This window comes from Gavialis gangeticus, unplaced genomic scaffold, assembly GCF_001723915.1.
Source record: "Gavialis gangeticus isolate Ggan-Ray unplaced genomic scaffold, GavGan_comp1, whole genome shotgun sequence".
Taxonomy (NCBI): domain Eukaryota; kingdom Metazoa; phylum Chordata; order Crocodylia; family Gavialidae; genus Gavialis; species Gavialis gangeticus.
In genome coordinates, this window is record NW_017729025.1 from 85,788,526 (window position 1) to 85,807,429 (window position 18,904).

An 18,904-nucleotide genomic window follows, 5' to 3' on the forward strand; every position below is an offset into this window, starting at 1 on the left:
GTGCCCCAGGAGGAATGGAACCAGAACTGTATGCGACAGTAAGAGGTAAGGGGCACAGAGGATGCAGGAACTGGCAGAAGCTGCAGGAGGCAGTCAGGGAGGAAACAGAGGCTGCAGAGGAGCAGGGGCTAAGGCACCACAGGGTGGCAGAGGCAGGCACAGGGAGGGCATGCTGCCCTCCCCTCCCCAGGCACACCTCCATGCCACTGTTTTCCCTGTTACAGCAGTAGGGAGAACAAATTTAATATGATCCTTTAATAATTAGATTCTCTATATGGAAAATTATAACAAATTTATAGTTTTCCATATGTAGAATCTAATTATTGAGAGATTGTCTTGAATTCAAAGTAGCCTTGGATTCAGGTAAATGCAGTGCATAGATTATCACAAATTGTACCCCAAAATGTATTTTTATTATATGGCTCCCATATATGTTTTTGATACAGTTTTGTGGCTACGTTACTGAAAGAAAAACTAAACAAAAGGAAAAAGGAGGACCTGGAGCATTATAGATTGATCCATCTTACTTCAACACCTGGGAAATCACTGGAACAATTTACAAAATAAATTAATTTGTAAACATCTGGAGGAAGAAAGGCAATCACAAGCAGCCACCATGGATTTGTTAAGAACAAATCACGTCAAGTCAATCTGACCTCCTTTTTTGACAAAGTAACTAGTTGGGTAGATGAAGGGAATGCAACGAACAGTATATTCTCATAGGTAAATTGGGGGAATCTGTTCTGGATAAAATTACTACAAGATGGACACATAATTGGCTCAAAAGTCATATACAAAAGGTAATTATAAATTGACTATTATTATAAACAGAATGGGCAGAGGCTCTGAGTAGAGCTACATAGGGGTCTGTCTTTGCTGTAGTGCTAATTAATAAGCTTACTAATGATTTGGATGCCAGAACAGGGAACCTCCTGGTTAAGTTTGCAGAGGATACAAAACTAGGCAGAATTGCAAACACTTTGAAGGATAGGAGTAGAATTCAGAAGAATCTTGACAGTTTAGGAAGCTGGGTGAGGGACAAAAGTATGAAATTCAATGCAGACAAATGTAAGGTGTTATACATAGAGTAGAATAATCAAAAGCAAACTACAAAATGGGAAATAACTGGATGGATAGAAGCTTTGCTGAGGCATTTGGGTGTGTGTGTGAAGCAGTTGCAGGGAAAAAAACAGCAAATTAAAATTTTGGGTTGCATCAACAGAACTAACAGGTATAAAACATGGTGGTGCATGTCTAGTCAGCACTGGCCAGGCCTCATTTGGAGTAGTGGGTGCAGTTTTGGGCTTCATACTTTAAGCAGGATGTGGAAAAGTAAAAGATGGTCCAGACATGGACAACAAATGAAAGAAGGGGTTGGATAGCAAGCCATATGAGGAAAGGTTGAAAGAATCAGACGTGTTTAGCTTGGTGTAAAGGCGTTTAATAAAGGGACATGCAGCAGTTTTTCAAATATTTGAAAGGCTGCCATAAAGGAAAGAGAACAACAGTTCCCCGTTCCTACAGAGGACAGGGTACCAAGCAATGCCTACATATGGCAGCAAAGTAGATTTAGATCAGATCTTAACAAAAAACCCTTCCTTACTAGAATAATAAAGCAATGGAATAAATTGTCCAGGAAAGTTGCAGAAGTTCCTTCATTGGATGGTTTTCAAGAGAAGGCTGAATAAGTATTGGACTGGGATGATTTAGAAGTAGCACTCCTGCTTTTGTGTAGGTTAGAGCAGACAACCCTTAAGATCCCTTCCAACCCTACAATACTTGGTGAATCTATTCTATCACATATGCATTGAGGGTTAAATACTGGCAGTTGAGTAGGGTCAGGAAGTTCAATACTAAAGCTACTTATTCTGTAAGAACAGAGTATGAATGAAAGAATCTTTGATAGAAGATTAGACAGACTTTAGAGAAAATGGATTTTATAAGTTACTGGAAGGACAGACCAGAGAATGTTCATACCTCAGCATCTGCTTACATAATACTTGGTTGTCAACAGACTGAACTTCATATTCTCTCTCTATTAAATCTTCAAATAACTAAGATTTTTCTAAGAGCCCTATAATTGACCTCAACCTACTACAGATTAGATCTGAAATAATCATATGCTTCCAGAGTAAAAGAAAATGAGTTTTAGAGCAGGAAACCACAGAAATGTTGCCTCACTGATACTATCTCTAAGTAAAAAACTGATACGGGTGGGAGGGACAAGAGGAAGAGGTTGACACCCCTGCATTATTTTAAGTTATATATCTCTGTACCAATTCTAACATGTTACCAGTGTGTACTCAAATGCAGGCCAAATGTGGAAGCAGAAATCTTAGGCTTTATGCAGTATTACTTTTCCATGTGAGCAGCTAAAGTTATCTTTAACTAATGTTAAGCAAACAAAAAACTTAATTCAAGATTCAATGCATTTCACAATGACATTAAGACAGTCATCCAAAACAATTCTGCTTCATTTTAGGATTAATAAATCAGTACTCTCCAACTGATGACCTGTGGGAAACAAAGCCCCCAAACAATTAACATACAGCCTGCTGGCTCCTGGCATGTCCACCACTGCCCCCACTCCCGCCATTGCTTCTGCCATGGCAAATGGGTTCTTTAGGCACTGCCCCATTCCCACCTCTTCCAGCTTCAGTGATGCAGAAGGAGGAGGCTGGGATGCCCAAGCAGCACATGCAGTGGGGGAAGGGGCCAGGCTGTTCACACCATATGCAAGGAAGGCAGAAGCCTAGGCTTAATCTTCCAAAAACAATGGTTAACTCTAATTATCAGAGCATGTTGGAGGGAATATTTGCATTTGTACACTGCAGTTATATCTTATGAATTGTTCTCTTAAATACTCTTATGATGAGCATATTGATTGCACACATATTGCACTCCATAAACACTTGCCCCTCAGTTAAATTTCTCCATAACCAGAGCAGTGGTTAAAGTAATTCTACCATACAACATCTAAGACAGAAGGAAACTTACCGGTTCTGTTCTTTCCTTTGCTTGATTAATTGAATTAGTTCCTTGTCAAAGTATTCTCCTTCATCTTCTTCTTTCCCTTCTTCTTTCCTGTCATAGGTATAGACATTGTCTTTGTGTAGCTGGCTGGAGATGTGCTTGGCATAAGCTGATAAGCCCACCACTGTCACCCTGCACACACGACACTCATGGTTGCTGTCCCTGGGGAAAAAGGCAGAGGGTGGACTTTCAATTTTGCCCACAGGCATGACAGACAACTCAGATCTTACTGCGTTTCCTCTGAATATGCCAGTTTCCTTATCAATTGCTTCTCCATGAAGCACTAAAATTTTGCAAGATACATTAAAATTATTTGATTTTTCGTTCTTTCTTTCAAAGAAACTTTTAGCCTTTTGGATGGTCAATTTTAAAAGATTCTTTTCCAACAATCAAGAGGTAAAAATCTTGGGACTAAAGCAGCATAAATTAGGACACGGGATTCTTCTTGAATTGTTGTACTCAAAACCTTTTCAGAGGAAACATAATGAGAGCGGAGGCAGAGTGAAGGGCCTCAGAGCTAGCAAAAGCTGCTCTGAAGCACATCCATAGTGCCAGCTGCACTAGGGAAGCCTGGTGACAGCTTCTAGATTTAATCTCTGCCTCAAGCCTTGCCCCACTGAAATCTAACAGAAAGAGGAGGGAGTACATCGCTGCAACCAATCCTATCACAGTGTAACCTAAACTGGGACAGCTGAGACCTCTGCCTGGAATGCTAAGACTCCACAGTACAGCAAATGATGGCAGGGCGTCTTCAGTTCACTGTACTTTATTTGGTTCAAATGTGCATGAGGTCTGTTTTCTGCTTTAGAAGGCTTATCTTAAAAAATACATAATTATTTCAGGTGGAGGAAGCTGACAGCTGAATCAGGCAAATGTTTTTACTCATGTTTCAGTGAACGCTGCAGTATAGCAACTACCAAATACACCCCCAAAACACTCCAAGTCCCCCCGCCCCTGAACACTCCCATATACTGCTATGACCAATCTTTAGATCATTTAACTAAAAAAAGAAGAGAAAACTAGGTCTGCTAGCAGGAAAAGTGAAGGTCATGTAGGAATCCTCCCCCAAACTCAAACGTGTATGTGCGTACTACACCAAATTAATAGGACCAACTAGGTTATGAGGCTAGGCCTCAAAACTAGCATTGATAATGCTTTTTTGTACCCCCAAACACCTAATTATGAAAGCAGAACTGAATTCTCTTATGACCCAAATGGAGATAAGTGCATGTAGTGTGGAATTTAGAGTCAAAAGATAAAGCTAAAAAGCAAAGCCGAAAAACCCATTTAGACGAGTTCTTTGGACAAATGACTTCTTAAGCCTTGCCCCACAGCAGAAATATGTAATAAGTAGTGTTCTAATGAATTGAACACACCTACTATGTTTTAAAAAACTGAATATGAACATCAGAAGTTCAATACCAGATTATTTGTTTTAAATATTCATATTCCTATACCAATTCCCTTAATTCAAATGATAACAAAAATTCTATCCCATGGATCAAAATAGCACTAGGGTGTAAAGTATTTCAGTCAAAGGAAGTGGGGGCCAAAGAATCTTGTTTCTATCTCCACTACTTTCCAAACACAAAACAAATCTAAAAAGAGAAAGAAAATCTCCCAACCACAAGACTTTGAGGTGGCAGCCTTATTTGAACCTGGCCTAAGTCAGAGCATCACCAGCGGGCTTTACAAAAGAAAAAGTCTGTATCTTTTTTTAAAAGGCTTTCAAGTGAAAAACAGATTAATAGAAAAGCAGGGAAGATTTTTTTTATTTTTTTCTATAAATAAAACTGGGACTAATATTAAACACAGTTAAGACACTTAAACAATAAGCCAGTTATTTAGAGGTGAAATTAGTATAAATTTAAGTTAACATACAATGCTCATGTGTTTCCACTTTCAATCATTTTCAGATCAAGTGAGCAGATCACAAGTAAAATTATAATTTCCCTAATACTGGTTTGGCAAACTCAACCTGGCTTGTGTGCGCCAAGCTAAATTCTCCCTTTTGCACCCTTTGCTATCAAGAATAAGGATTATGCAGGACAAATTCTGCTGTGCAATACATGTACTACTACCTCATTATTTTCAGTGGGTTAGCATAGATTTAATCAACACATGGCAAACAATTTTGCAGGGACAACATATGTACACTTAAGCTATGAATTGCCAGTGGGTCTCTTGCTTGAAAAAAGTACTGCTTATACGTAATTTCTTGGACAGGAACTATACTTTAAAGACATTTTAGTCAGAAACAACAAATCTCCTGGGTACCTAGAATGCATGATACCACTGTAAAGTATTTCAAAATCCGGTGCAAGATTTAAATACAGTGTAAGAACAGTACTGTATTGCTTTTTTGTTACCAACTGGTATGTTAAAACCAACTCTGAGAACTTCCAATTTCTGAACCACCAGTTCCAAAACTGTCTCCTGAAACACTTGACAGACTTAAGAAACAGGCAGGATTCGTGTCCAGCCAGACGGTTCCAACGAACAACTTTAACATATATCAAATATTTTCTTCATACTACCTTTTCATGGAAATGATTGTTCAAATTACCACTGGAAAGTTATTTAGTCAACAGTAGGAGGGTGGGGAGGAGACAATATCATGACAAATGGGACAAACCCCATCCACACTATAAGAGTGTTTAAGAATCCTAACCTTTAATTCCTGTTATGAATTTCAGGATGCACAACTGATATCACTCCCCCCATACAGATGCACTTTTACATTTTTACTTAGAGTTCATAGACCATCTTTCCTTAGAGTATTCTTATCTCATTTCCAGTAGTTGTTATAGTATTACTTATAGAACTACATGTCAGACACACATTACACCTATGACTACTGCTGCCATTTCTTATATTCCAATTTAATATTCTCAGAAACAATGAAGAGCAAGTCTGGGATAAGAGCCATAAGCTCGATGACTTAACAAGTATCTATCGAGTTGATTATTTTGTCTATTTTGTCCTGAATTTAAGTTTTCACTTAAAAACTGAAGCAGTGGTTTTTAGGACAGAAAGAAGCATTAGTCTTTCAAGCAAAGCAGCACAGGGATAGAATGGAACCATATGAATCCTTCCAGGTTATGGACTCTTTAATGGCAGATCCTGTATCCCAGACATGCAGAATGGAAATAAAGAGCCTGAGAAATCTGCAAAAAAAGCTGAAGTTAGACCAATCTCTCTGATAAGTGATAAAATGCCAAAAACAGACCGCCCACCAAGAAAAACTCCACTTCCAAAACTAATGGCCATACTGTTGGTAAGCTGCAAAGGCTCAACACGAGTCTCTTAAATAAACACAGAAAACACGCAGTTATTTTGACTTATTGGCCTAAAGAGATTCCTCATAAAACACCCTGACTTCATTAGACAGCTAAATTACAATCAGGGTCCCACATTCTTAAAGGGAGCAGAACATATGATAGACTTTGCTTTGTGCCAAGGAAGCATGCTCAAGCATCAAAGCTTTCACTTAAGAATTTCTAGCCTATACAGTTACGTAAGTTAGCTTTAAAAATGTGACCAGAGTTTATGCTGATATGTCTTCTTCAGTCTACAAAAAGTCTGAAAGGTGTGAACACTTGGGAAACGTTAAGATCTTATTTCTCTGGTGATTTAAAAAAAAAAAAAGATGAAAACTAAAACAACACTTTTGACATTTCATAGCATCAACTTCAGCAAAGATCCCTCTTTCAATATTTTCCTGTTTCACATAATGTAATGATTTCAAAAGAATCAAGTTGAAGACTAAAGGAGTTCAATAATGAACTCAAAACAATCCAACCTTCAGCTGGTGTAACTACCAAAATGTTACAAAAGAAGTCTAAATGAAATCTTAGAAAAATCTGCTTAACAAGGTGGATATTTGTTAGTATAAAAAAGTTATGCACCTTGAAGTAGTTTTATGTCCAGTATCTCTCTTCAAAGAAATAGCAAGTTAGCTGGGGAATGAAGACTTCGAAATACAGAAGTTACTGAAAGGAGTGATAAATTAGAAGGGAAGTAGTACCTCCACAGTTCAAAATACAAAATACAACAACTGGACTTTAAAGCTGCCAGCTGCACCACTTTCATCCCCTAAATCTAATTTCAAACTCAATAATTGCAAAAAGGATTCAAAATAACTATCATCTTCAATTATTGTAGAAGACATCCAAAAAAATAGCCAGAAGACAGGAGGCCTGCAACAACTGCTAATGTTAATGCTGATGACATACTGGTTTCAGAGCAACCCCTTCTCAGCTGTTCAGCCACAGAACAAGTGTCCTCTATTGCTGAGTGAGAAAGATGACAGCAGTACTAAGATACTTTTGAGCTCAGGCATTTTTTTCAGATCTCTCTCAGCCCTAAAGACAACAAGGTAAAGATAAGCAGGAAACTACTGGTAAGGAAGTTTGAAAAAAGCAGCAATGAAAGTTCAGGTCTTGTCTACACTCGTATGGGCCTGTTGACAGATATTCTGGCAGCAGACAGCAGCCACCACTGCCCATGCCCATCTACACCCCAAAGTGCTCCTGGTCATTCCACAGCTGCAACTGTGCCACCAAAACACAAAGTACATCCTGTAGACTGCTGAAGAAATAGTACTACCTAGCAGAAGACAAGAGTATCTATACAACTGTCCACTCCCAGATGGCAGCTGAAGCTGTCTTTCACTGTAGAGAGACAGTATGGCTCGCCTGATAGAAAGATTTCCTGATGCCAGAAAGCTATGTGCCCAAAGTTTTGCAAGCAGAATGCTGTAGCATCAGCCAGGCCTAGGCCTCAAAAGGATGATAAGAACAGAATCAAAAAAACAAGAAACAAATGTAGGACAAGACAATGGACCTGAGCGAGAGACAAGAAGTGTGGCTGTGAAGGGGCAAGAGCCATTGTATACTGCACTGCACTCTTTACTGTGGAGCGAGGAAGGAGTAAACAGCTTGCCTTAAAAAGCTACAAAACATCATAGATTCATAGAACTAGGGTCGGAAGGGACCTTGTAAATCATGAGGTCCAACCCCCTGCCTTGGGCAGGGGAGAAAAAACCAGGCTCAAATGACCCCAGCCAGGTAGACATCAAGCCTCTTCTTAAAGACCCCAGGGTAGGAGCAATCACCACCTACTCTCTAACAACTTGTGGCTGTTATTCCTTGTTATGCCAGGGGGCGCTAGGGGAAACAAGGTCTCTCCCAAACCCTGCTGGTCCCCCCTAGTGAGTTTATAGATGGCCACCAGGTCCCCCCCTCAGCCTTCTCTTGCAAAGGCTGAACAGGTTAAGGTCCTGTAGTCTCTCTTCATAGGGTCTGCCCTGCTGTCCCCGGATCATGCAGGTGGCCCTCCTCTGGACCCTCTCAGTGCTGTCCACATCCCTCCTGAAGTGCAGCGCCCAGAACTGAACACAGTACTCCAGCTGTGGCCTGACCAGTGTCACAGAGGAGGAGGATCACCTCCTTGGCCCTGCTTGAGATTCATCTGTGGATGCATGACAAGGTACTGTTAGTCCTACCGACAGTGACCTCGCATTGTCGGCCCATGTTCATCCTGGAGTCAATAATGACTCCAAGAACTCTTTCTGCCACTGTGCTCTCAAGAAGGGAGTTTCCCATCTTATAAGTGTGCTGCTGGTTCCTACTGCCCAAGTGCAGCACCCTGCACTTGTCAGTATTGAAACCCATCCTATTTTCATTATCCCACCCCTGTAACCTGTCCAGGTCCTGCTGTAATATGTCCTTTCCTACCAGCATGCCCACCTCACCCCAAATCTTGGTATCATCAGCAAATTTAAACAGGCTGCTTTTCACCCTGTCATCCAAGTCACTAATAAAAAATTGAACAGTGTGGGCCCAAGGACTGAGCCCGGGGGGGGACTCCACTGCCCACTTCCCTCCAGGTCAAAAAAGACCCGTCCACCACTACCCTCCAAGTACGACCCTTCAGCCAATTTGCAATCCATCTGACTGCGTAGGCATCAATGCCACAGTCACCTAGTTTTTTTTTTAATGAGAATGGCGTGGGAGACAGTGTCAAAGACCTTGCTGAAGTCCAGAAAGACGACATCCACTGGGACACCTGCAACCGTTAAGCACATTCTTTGCTCAGCAGAATATCAGTTTTGACATCAGAAAATCTATACACCTTGCATGTATTTGTCACCATAAAAACATGGCTTGGAAGACATTAACATTTAACAATTAAAGGATCATCTGATTTTTGAATTTTTGCTTTTAATACGATTTCAAATAGTGTTCTGAAGCTGGAGGCTTCATAATCTAGTATACAGAACACTGACTAGTCTTAAGGGACCTAGATTCTCTTCCAAGGTCTCTCATCTGTTGTAAAACCTTAGGCAAGTCTCTTCACCTCTCCTGGCATTTATACACATGTTCTGGGATGAGGAGCAGGGGGACACTTTAATAAGCCCACAGTGTCAGTATCAGCATCCCCATGCTGAAAAATATGAGCTTTAGTTAAAGCATCCCACCACCATTTTTCAGCCTAGGTATGCTGATATATGTGACGCTGGAGCGTGGTAATTACCACACTCCAGCAGACTCAATTAATCAAACCTGCTCTGGTGTGCAGCACATCAGAGCAGCCTTGCTGCATGTGTATAGGAGCCCTCTGCATCTATTCCTACTCCCACCCAACATGCATGTTCTCTTAAAGGTAGGGATTTTTTCTATCCAAATCAACAGCCTTTATACCACCTAGCACAGTGGGACTGAGCTCCCAGTTAACATATTTCACATACTATGTGCGTATCATGGGGATGCGTTTCAAATGAAAATGAAGTTATGCATAAATCAGAATGTCTAAATCTAACATAGTGAAGTTTTAAAATACCTTGTTTTGCAGGATGATTAAGAAAATGTTTACACTGTAGGAGACAGTGGCATATTCCTCTGGTGCAGCTTCTCTAGAGGATTTAGCCCAACAGCATATTATCGCGTTGATTCAGACCATACCTTTCACTCACTCCTAACAACATTGTAAGGCACTAGGAAAATTAAGTCTGACCTAGACAAACAGCTGAAACAAATTTAGGGACAATTCTATGCTCCTAACAAGGGCTTTTCCTCATAGTCTTTCCTACTAAAAAAAGACCAAAAAACACATTTCAAAACTAACACATTATACATAGTCCATGCACAGATTTGGTTTCCCCTAAATTTGCAAAGACATGAAATAAAACAAACAAACAACAACAAAAGCCACAGGCTGAAGTGTCCAACTGAAATTGAAAGAGACAACTTAAACTATGTTATTAATGCTCTATCCATTGTGCTTGGTTTCACTCTACCTTCCTAAGACAGTTAACTCTTAAGACACATCTGAAGGACACAATGCAAACTAAGAACATAGTATTTGACAGCCACAATGATGAAAATAAGAACAAGGTAAAATTATTGTTCTCAACAAATCCACAACATGCTTATTGACAAAAGTTAATTTTCCCCCTCCTTCCCTTTCACAAATTGGGGGAGGAGAAATGAGGGTGTGGGGGGCAGGGAATTGAGAACATCCACAGCTTTAGATGCAATATTGGTCTCCTTTAAAGTATTGTTAAAGCTTTTTTTAATACAAAGTCACAAATGTGATGCAGTAACACACTGTTTCTGTTTGATTCTTTAAGAGATCTCCTACATGGTTGACTTGTATTCAAAAACTTAAGTTTCCTTTAAATAAAATTTGAAAAGGTTAACAATTGGTTTCGCAACCTCACAATCTAAGCAACACATGGAAAGTGAACAGGCTTATATGGTGAAATAAATTAACTTTTAACATTGTTCCAGTTTCAATACTTCATGCTGATTTCCAGAGATGATGAAGATGACCTGTACCCAGATCTTAAAATCTCATTAGCAAGGCACCTAAAAAGACCCATTCTGTAAGCAAATAACTAATTTTTCACTTTAATTGAGGCAGTTTTCATAATCACTCTCATACCTCCCTTTCAGGTTTTCAAGTTCTCTGTGATGAAGCATGCTTCTCATGTGTTCATTCATTTCCTACAAGGAAGAAAAAAAACATAACTCATAACTAGTCTAAAGAGCATCAGCTCTAAAAAGTACTTTCTTGGGAATTATGTAACCTGCTTTGCAGAAGGGTGTATTCTGCTCCAATAGTTTTTGCTTCTGTGGTCACATGTCAGATACAAGAGAAGAGTTACACTCTCTACCCTCTGTCTCAGCCTAAAAGATAGATTTTTAGGATATGTATGGAAGGAGATGTATCGCTAGAGGGTGAACACAGGTGCATAATGAATGAGACAAGGGCTTCAGTAATTACAAACACTGTGCAGCACAGAGTATTCCATCACTTTCCTCAAATAGCTGTAAACAGTAGTATATTTTAACTATTTCATACAAGCCATAATGTGGACAATACTATTAAGCACTCAGAAGTAAGAATATTTATAATTTTAAAAAGATTGCTAGTGCAATCTTAACTATATATTGGTACATGCATTACACCTATAAATTACATCACTGTTTGCTATTTTGCTCTGCAGGACCTATTCCAGCTTCCACTTCCTGTTGCCACGTAGGGGGTGGGGCAAGGCAGAACAGCGGGCAGGACCAGAAGAATATGACAGAGGGCACTGTGTGGCATTGTGCAGTGGGGAAACCTATAGCCTGGAGCTGAGGGTGACGGTTGGGGTGCCCACACAGTGCAGCACGCTCCAGCAGGAAATGCCCATACAGCCTGTGGCCCATGCTAGTGCTGCCCCTGTCTGCTTGGAAGTTAGACAGCCCTAGTCTACAGCAATCATGATTCTCACTGCATGCACACAAACAAAAAGTAGGCAGCTACTGGCGGTGGGAAAAATACTTATTAAGGAGCTGGAAATAACCCAAACCCAGAAATCTGTTCTTTCCCTGGCCTCAGCCAAAGACTTCCTGTGAGAGATGCCGCCCCTCAGATCCTCATGTGCAAACAGGAATAGCACCTTCCACCATTGCAAAAGCATTATGGAAAAAAAAAAAAAAAAAAGATTTGTGCATATTTGTGAGGTACTCTATTATGCAGTAAACACATGCATTAAAAAAATACAAATTCATTTCAAACAGTAAACAAGGTATAGGTATAAGTATACTGTGAATGATGATGTTAATGAAAAAATAAGTTGCCATGATCTTTGAGCCTTCCGTAATGAAGAGGCAAGTCACAGGGGACAGGTAGGAGTGTGTTTTCTAATACTCTACACAGCAAATAATTTTCACATAAAAATATCAACATTATTATATATGTATAAAAAAAATAAAAATTTTTTTTTTTTTTTTTTTACCTTTTTTGAGCTGTACACAATATGACATAACATGCATCTTCGTTGTCGCACCATAATGATTTCTCTGGAAAGATCTTACCCTGTGCCTGGAAACAGGAAAGAACATACAAAAGCTTTTTTCCACTAGTCTGACTTGCTTAAAGACATTAAAACAAGTTACTTCTCACCAAAATGCTCCATGTTAGAATAGTCTCTCTTCTTTTCCTCTTTAAAACAATACCTCTCTCTCATATACAGGCCTTAAACTATGCTCCAGATTAATACTTCTTTTTTTACCTAATCACTGCACAACAGAAAGCAATTTTGTTTCCAAGACAAGGTGCCTGCTCCATAAGCAAGCAGGTAGTGGAAATGGTGAGTTCACCTCACCAAAGAGGAGACCATTATATTCAGTTGAAATGATCACAAAGGATATTTAAGAAATTTAGGAGACAAGTGAAATTAAAGCAAATGAAACTGTGATGAAAATTTGCACCTCAAACATTGAAAGTAGTTTTGGTCCTCTGCCTCAAAAGGGATCTTAGAACAGGAGTTGGCAACCTAAGGCCAGCAAAGAAGTTGGCTCATGCAGCACAGAGAATCAGCAGCACAGGAGACAAAGTGATATCTACATAGCAGCTTTAAAACTAGAAAGAGAAAGTTTTTTCACACAATGTGTAATTAATTTGTGGGACTCTCCCCCAAGGTGTTGTGGAGGCTGATTGTTTAAACACAATTTCAAAGGGACTGGAGAAGTTCATGGAGGAAAGATCCATCAGCCAGTACTGAACATAGTACATAAGGGTATAGTCCATGAATCAGAACTTCCACTGTAATTACAAGCATTCAGAGGTCGAGGGAGGAAAATTCTGTACGTGCCCCATTTACCCTCTCCCTCAATAATTGCTCTCTGCCATTGAAAGAGACGCATCTATTTTTTGTGCCATGACAGTGGACCTAGGCCCACCAAGAACCACAATCCCTGCCCCCCCAACTCTCTTCAATGGCTAGAGGCAGGCCACTAAGGGCATGTCTACACACTGCACTGTCACCATATGGTGTGCTACGGCAACGTAGCCATCGCATGGGTCTACACGCGATCGCCAGCTATGTTGCTGTAGCAGCATGCTCTCCAATGTAGCAGCAAAATCTAACCATGTATCACATGCATGGTGCAGTAACCACCCCATACTGTGCCATGCTTTAGGACTTCCAAAAGGAAGTATTAAAGCATGGCATGGTAGTAACGTCACCTTACAGTGATATGCAGCTACACCCTCTGTGTACAACATTATCATGTCTTGGGACACTGGGCTAAATAAACCTATGGTCTGACCCAGTAAATTGCAGTTCTTATGAAAAACAAAAAGTCTTCCAAGACTGACAACAACTTTCAAGTATAAGAAACTTAAAGCCTGTCAAAGATCAAGGAACCCCAAGAAGCCACAGACAAAGACAAAAACATTTATTTCAACACAAAGTACCAAAAATCAGGTACTAGCAGCATACTTGACACTGCTATAGAGCAAAGTCTAAGGCAGGCATGAAGTGTGTGTGCACACACAGCATTTAGAACAGTGACTCTTAAATCAGGGGCCATGGCACCCTGGAGTGCCTAAAGATCTTTTCAAGAGTGCCCCAGGGTGCCACATAGTGCTAGCACTATAAGGTGTGTAAACATGATTCACAAGATAAACGCAAACATTTAAAATAGGAATCCATAGTGTTTAAAACATTCTGAACTGTTGTGGCCTTTCCAAGTTCTCTACAACAGAGAAACTGCTCTTTTATTTTTTCCATAGTCAAAAAATGAGTGAAAACTAAGAGAAAGTGTTCTCCTAGGGTGTCTCAAGTCTAATGAGGTTGAGAACCACTGTATTAGATACTTGCATGCCAAATGCTCTTGCCAATATTTGATGTCAAATGCCTGACAAATGTGAGGTTTTAGGACCAAGTAGTCTAAGATTATTCAAAAGATCTGCACAAAAAGGAGGTTTTTAAAAAACATGAAGCATGAGCATGAAGAAAACTGCTAAAATGTTTTTAACAGGCTCTTCAAACAGAATTCACACTGAAGGTGAAAACAAGTATGAGAAATTTTAGCCCCAGTTTTCCATTATGCTATAAAAGACATGCAAACACGAGCTCAGAATGGCACACTTTCTTCTACAAAGCAGCTCCTGTGAATCCAAGAACAAAGGTTTTTTCACCAATGTAAAAGGCTTCTGTAAGTGTACAAATCCATTCTGCTTCCCCAATATCTTTAAACCAGTGCTACTTTGTAATTTAGTGGAGTAATGCCCAGCATGTGTTTACGATATTGCTTAATATTAGCTGAGTATTCACATAATTCACCATGCACAAGTGTAAAAGAGCGGTGTAGGACTCAATGGGAACAAATAGGTCAGTGGAACATACATGGCTATTAGCACCCATTAGCATGTAATATTAAAATGGCTTTTACCATGTAGAACTAATGTTACACCTGCTTTGGCTAATTAAAACATATCATAGTAACTATAGATGATTACAGGAAAAGTTTTACTGCCACATCAACTGGGTACTGCTTGTGACAGGGTACTAAAAATACTAAATGAATTGAACTGCTATTGGCTGTTGCTATGAAAAGCAAAAACCAGTTTTGTCTCTGCAGAGAGCATGTGAATCTCTCAGCCAGAGCTCTTAGGCACCCAGATTTAGTAAACAGCATGGGTGACAGAGGAAAGGCCCAAAGTCTATTTCCAACTCAGCCACTGACAGACTTGGAAAAGTTTGTATTTCTTCACTGTATAAACTTCCCTTCTCTGTGCTTAGTTTTCTCCCATTTACCCCAATGAAATTTTGAGAGACTCAACTTTGTAAAGTACTTTGCAACCATTAGAAAAGTACAATAAAATTCAAGGTGTTTGCTTAGTGATTACATAATAGAACCTTTTAGATCTTGAATACAAACCCTAAATGAGTCATTTTACTCAGAGCATAACTGTAGCCAAGACACTTGACCAACTCTGTACCTGAACCAGTCCAAAGTACTTGAAATAAAAAAAGCAGGCTCTGACTACTCCAGCACAAGCAGAGCTTTCTGTGTATATATGCCAAAATGTTTTAAAGTAAAAAGAAATACATGATACATTTTAAATTCTGAAAAGCCTCCTGGCACAACCAGGTTCAACAAGTTTTGCCTTGGATACTGCCAGCCTTCTGAATGGTTTTAGATCCCATAAAAAGCAAAACTCTATGTGAAAATGGAAATAGTGTAGATCAGCCATGGCAAACAGCAAGATAAGATGCACGTTTTGCAAGTAGTATGTAGGAAACCTGTATACTTCAATGGCAAAAGTGCCTCCTTTGTTCTATAGACCTTTTAAAAAAGAGAGGCTTCGGGATTTTAGGAAATTAATGTGCCCAAACTATGGGAACATGGGTATATTTTAACTACATTTAAGGTAAACTTAATTGTAAGAGTGGCTCCAATGTGCCTGTAGGGCTACAAGTTAGTGATACTGTGCATAAATAATACATGCAAACTACAGTCAACTCCAGTAAATTCATTATGCAAAGTGTTTGGAAAACATTTCTAGACAATAAAAATAGTCTACAGAGAAAATATGAGGCATTAAACTACTTCCTGGCACAACATTCATTAGCCCACGGCTATTACTCAGATGTCCAACCCTACCGGATAGCATACATAAAAAATGTATGGCAGGGCTAAATTTGCTGCAGATCAATGGTGGGACATTCTGACTATATAAAGCCACAGCTGAAGCAGAGCATGTGAACTGCCCAACATTCCAGCTGCTTGGAAATCCTCAGGACTCCTCAAACAGATCTTTGGTTCAAGCCCCACATAAGGACATCAGACTTTTGGACAGGCCTAACAGTACTGTATGTGCTATTGCTTGAGAAATTTGGGAACCTAGAAGTTAATCCAGGCAGACTACATAGAAGAGATACTGTTCTCAGCTTGTTATGGGGCAGAGCTTCTTTTGTTTTAGCAGCAGTCTCCTCTGCCTTCTCGATAACTGATCACAGTAGGGTCCAATGGAAGCAATTCCCAGCTGGATGCAATTGCAGCAACTGTAACAACTACAAATGCAGCAAAACAAAATGGAAAGGACAGAACTGCATGGAGAAATAGATCATTCATTATCCGGGATCCTGGTATATATCAAGAAAACACTGTGTTCGACTTATACCATATATATCAGTCGAACACGAGGTTTTCTTGATATATTTACAATTTTAAAGCAATTTGGAAGCCTACCAGTGCTTCAATCACTATAATAAAATAAATTCTAAATACCTATAAATTTTGGTATTTGATTTTGGGTTTTTTTATCATGGAAAAAAGATCAGGGGTCCCCTTGCCCCCTTCACTCACCAGGATGCAGATCCATGCCCCTCACTCCCAAGCCACAGCTCCTCACCCCTGCTGGTGCTCCTCACACCCCCCACCCCCCTCCCCCAAGACCTCACTAGTGTCCCTCACTCCCCACCACTCACAGCCCCCCAGCCCAGCTGGTGCCCCTCAGCCCTGACCCACAGCCCCCTGGGACCAGGGACCTGGGTCTGCACCCCCCCAGAGCAGCACCTGAGCCCTGGCTGCTGCCTGCAGGAGGCAGAAGCTGCTGCAGTGGAGCAGAACATGGAGCCTGGCTTCCCCCCCACTGCTGCCTGCTCACTGCATGTTCAGGTAGGGGGTGGGACTCGGTCCCTGCCACTGTGCACACTCCTGGGGGGACCCATGCCCCCCAGATCTGTGTGCAGGGTTGGGGGTGGGCAGCCACAGACTCCCTGCCCTGCTGCCCTCTCCCGGGCCTCTGCAGCCCAGTGGCTACAACCCAGAGCTGTAGAACAGATCAGGCAGGCAATGCAGAGCAGACCGGGTCTGGGCTGTGCCCGAGTTTTGGCTGATCAGTTCCAACAGGGATGAATCCGGAGCAGGCATGGGGCAGTTTCACAGTGCATGAGGGCTCCAGGCTGTTGTGGGGCAGGTGCAAAATGGCTTAAGCGGCATGTGCAGGGGCTCCCACGCACACCCCACCATATCCGCAAGCCCCACAACCACACCCCACAAACACCGCATCCACTCACATCCTTCCCACTCCCCCTACACCCGAGGGGAGACCCGTGCTCTGCAACACTCACACCCTACCACAGACACACGCGACCACAGCCCCCACCATGATCAAGTCTACCAAGATACAAATCTTGGGTATGGAAGAGGCCTCAAGGTATCAACTGTTCCACCGCTCTGCTCTGGGGCACGATCAAGTATACTGAGACTACTCGGACAGGTTTTTGCCTAACTCAGTGGTGCTCTGCAGTCTAGATCCAGAGCTTGAGGATGTGTCACCTAGCCCACAGGGCTGGAATTTGACAGGAACAGTGTTATTTCTTGCAACTTCCAGGGCTGCAGTAGTCGCTGCTCCTTCCACCACAAGATGCTTCCCAAAGGCCTGGAAATTTTGTGGCAGGAAAAGTGGCAGCAGCATTAATGGCTACAGCTCCTAGAACTCTATGAGGAACTCTATGGCTGCTCTCAGGCCAGCTGGGACAGGGCAGGTGGCAGTGCTCGGAAGGCGGGAGTGCTATCGTGAATTTTGGGGTGGCTGTAGCCCCCCTCTCAGCATCGCTGGCATACACCCTGCCCTACTGGAGCACAGCCACTGGGAAAAGGCTGGAGCAGCCCCTGCCCCAAGCATGCAGCAGCAGCCCACCCTTGCCCTGTGCACAATTCCAGGGAAGCACATGCCCCTCATGCCTCCCCCAGGGGTGCCGACAACAGTAGGAGCCACTTTCCCTTCTGCTCACCCCCAGATGAGACGCCAGATCAGTCCCATGCCCCATCATGCCCTGGCTGGAGCACCTGCTCCTGCCTCAGCCCCACTCCCTCCCTTACTGCGGGGGGCCTCGATCTGCCCTCTCATACCTCTTCCCCACCAACAAACTCACTAGTCAGAGGCTGCACTCCTGGCCCCATGCATGCTGTGGCTGCGCGCGTGCATGTGACATTTATTGGCAACATTATCAGCCACATTAGCGAAAAAAGCCCAGTTGCCAATAATGTCAATTTTCCTTATAGTTTCGTAGTTGGTAGGGTCAGAGGGACATGAGCAGATCATCAAGTACAACCCCCTGCAATGGGCAGGAAAGAATGCTGGGGTCAAACAACCCCAGCAAGGTGTCTATCTAGCCTCCTTTTGAAGACCCCCGGGGTAGGAGCGAGCACCACGCCCCTTGGAAATTGGTTCTAGCTCCTAGCCGCCCTGACTATGAAGTAGTGTAGCTCAGGGGAAGACAATTATTTCAGAGAGAGGGCTGCTTAACGAGTTTTGGTGAGCTGTTGAGGGCTGCATGGATAGCACCACACCTTGACAGTTGCCCTGCCCCCTGGGCACCATGCTGAGACTGGATGTCCTGCCCTCTAATCTCTGACCTTTGCCACCAGAAGTCCTCCCCTTGTCCTCTGGAAATACTCCAAAAAAAAAGTGGGGGGAAGAGAAGGAAGGGGGCCTACCATTTTGGAACCAGAAAAAAAAAAAAAAGAAAAACAAATCATATACTAAAACTCAAATGCCTACTATAACATGCTTTAAA

The 18,904-nt window shown here is 41.7% G+C and overlaps 1 protein-coding gene across 1 annotated transcript in view; it reads right to left on the reverse strand.

Annotated features, from left to right (window-relative positions):
* Positions 1-18,904, reverse strand: part of ZNF106 (zinc finger protein 106) — a 76,688-nt gene that overhangs the window by 49,900 nt on the left and 7,884 nt on the right. Inside the window, exons 2-4 of the mRNA XM_019519077.1 lie at positions 12,323-12,408; positions 10,981-11,042; positions 2,998-3,195 (exon numbers count right to left, since the gene is read on the reverse strand). Of these exons, the coding sequence (XP_019374622.1) occupies positions 2,998-3,195; positions 10,981-11,042; positions 12,323-12,376 (314 nt within the window). The 5' untranslated portion in view covers positions 12,377-12,408. The remainder of the gene's footprint in view (positions 1-2,997; positions 3,196-10,980; positions 11,043-12,322; positions 12,409-18,904) is intronic.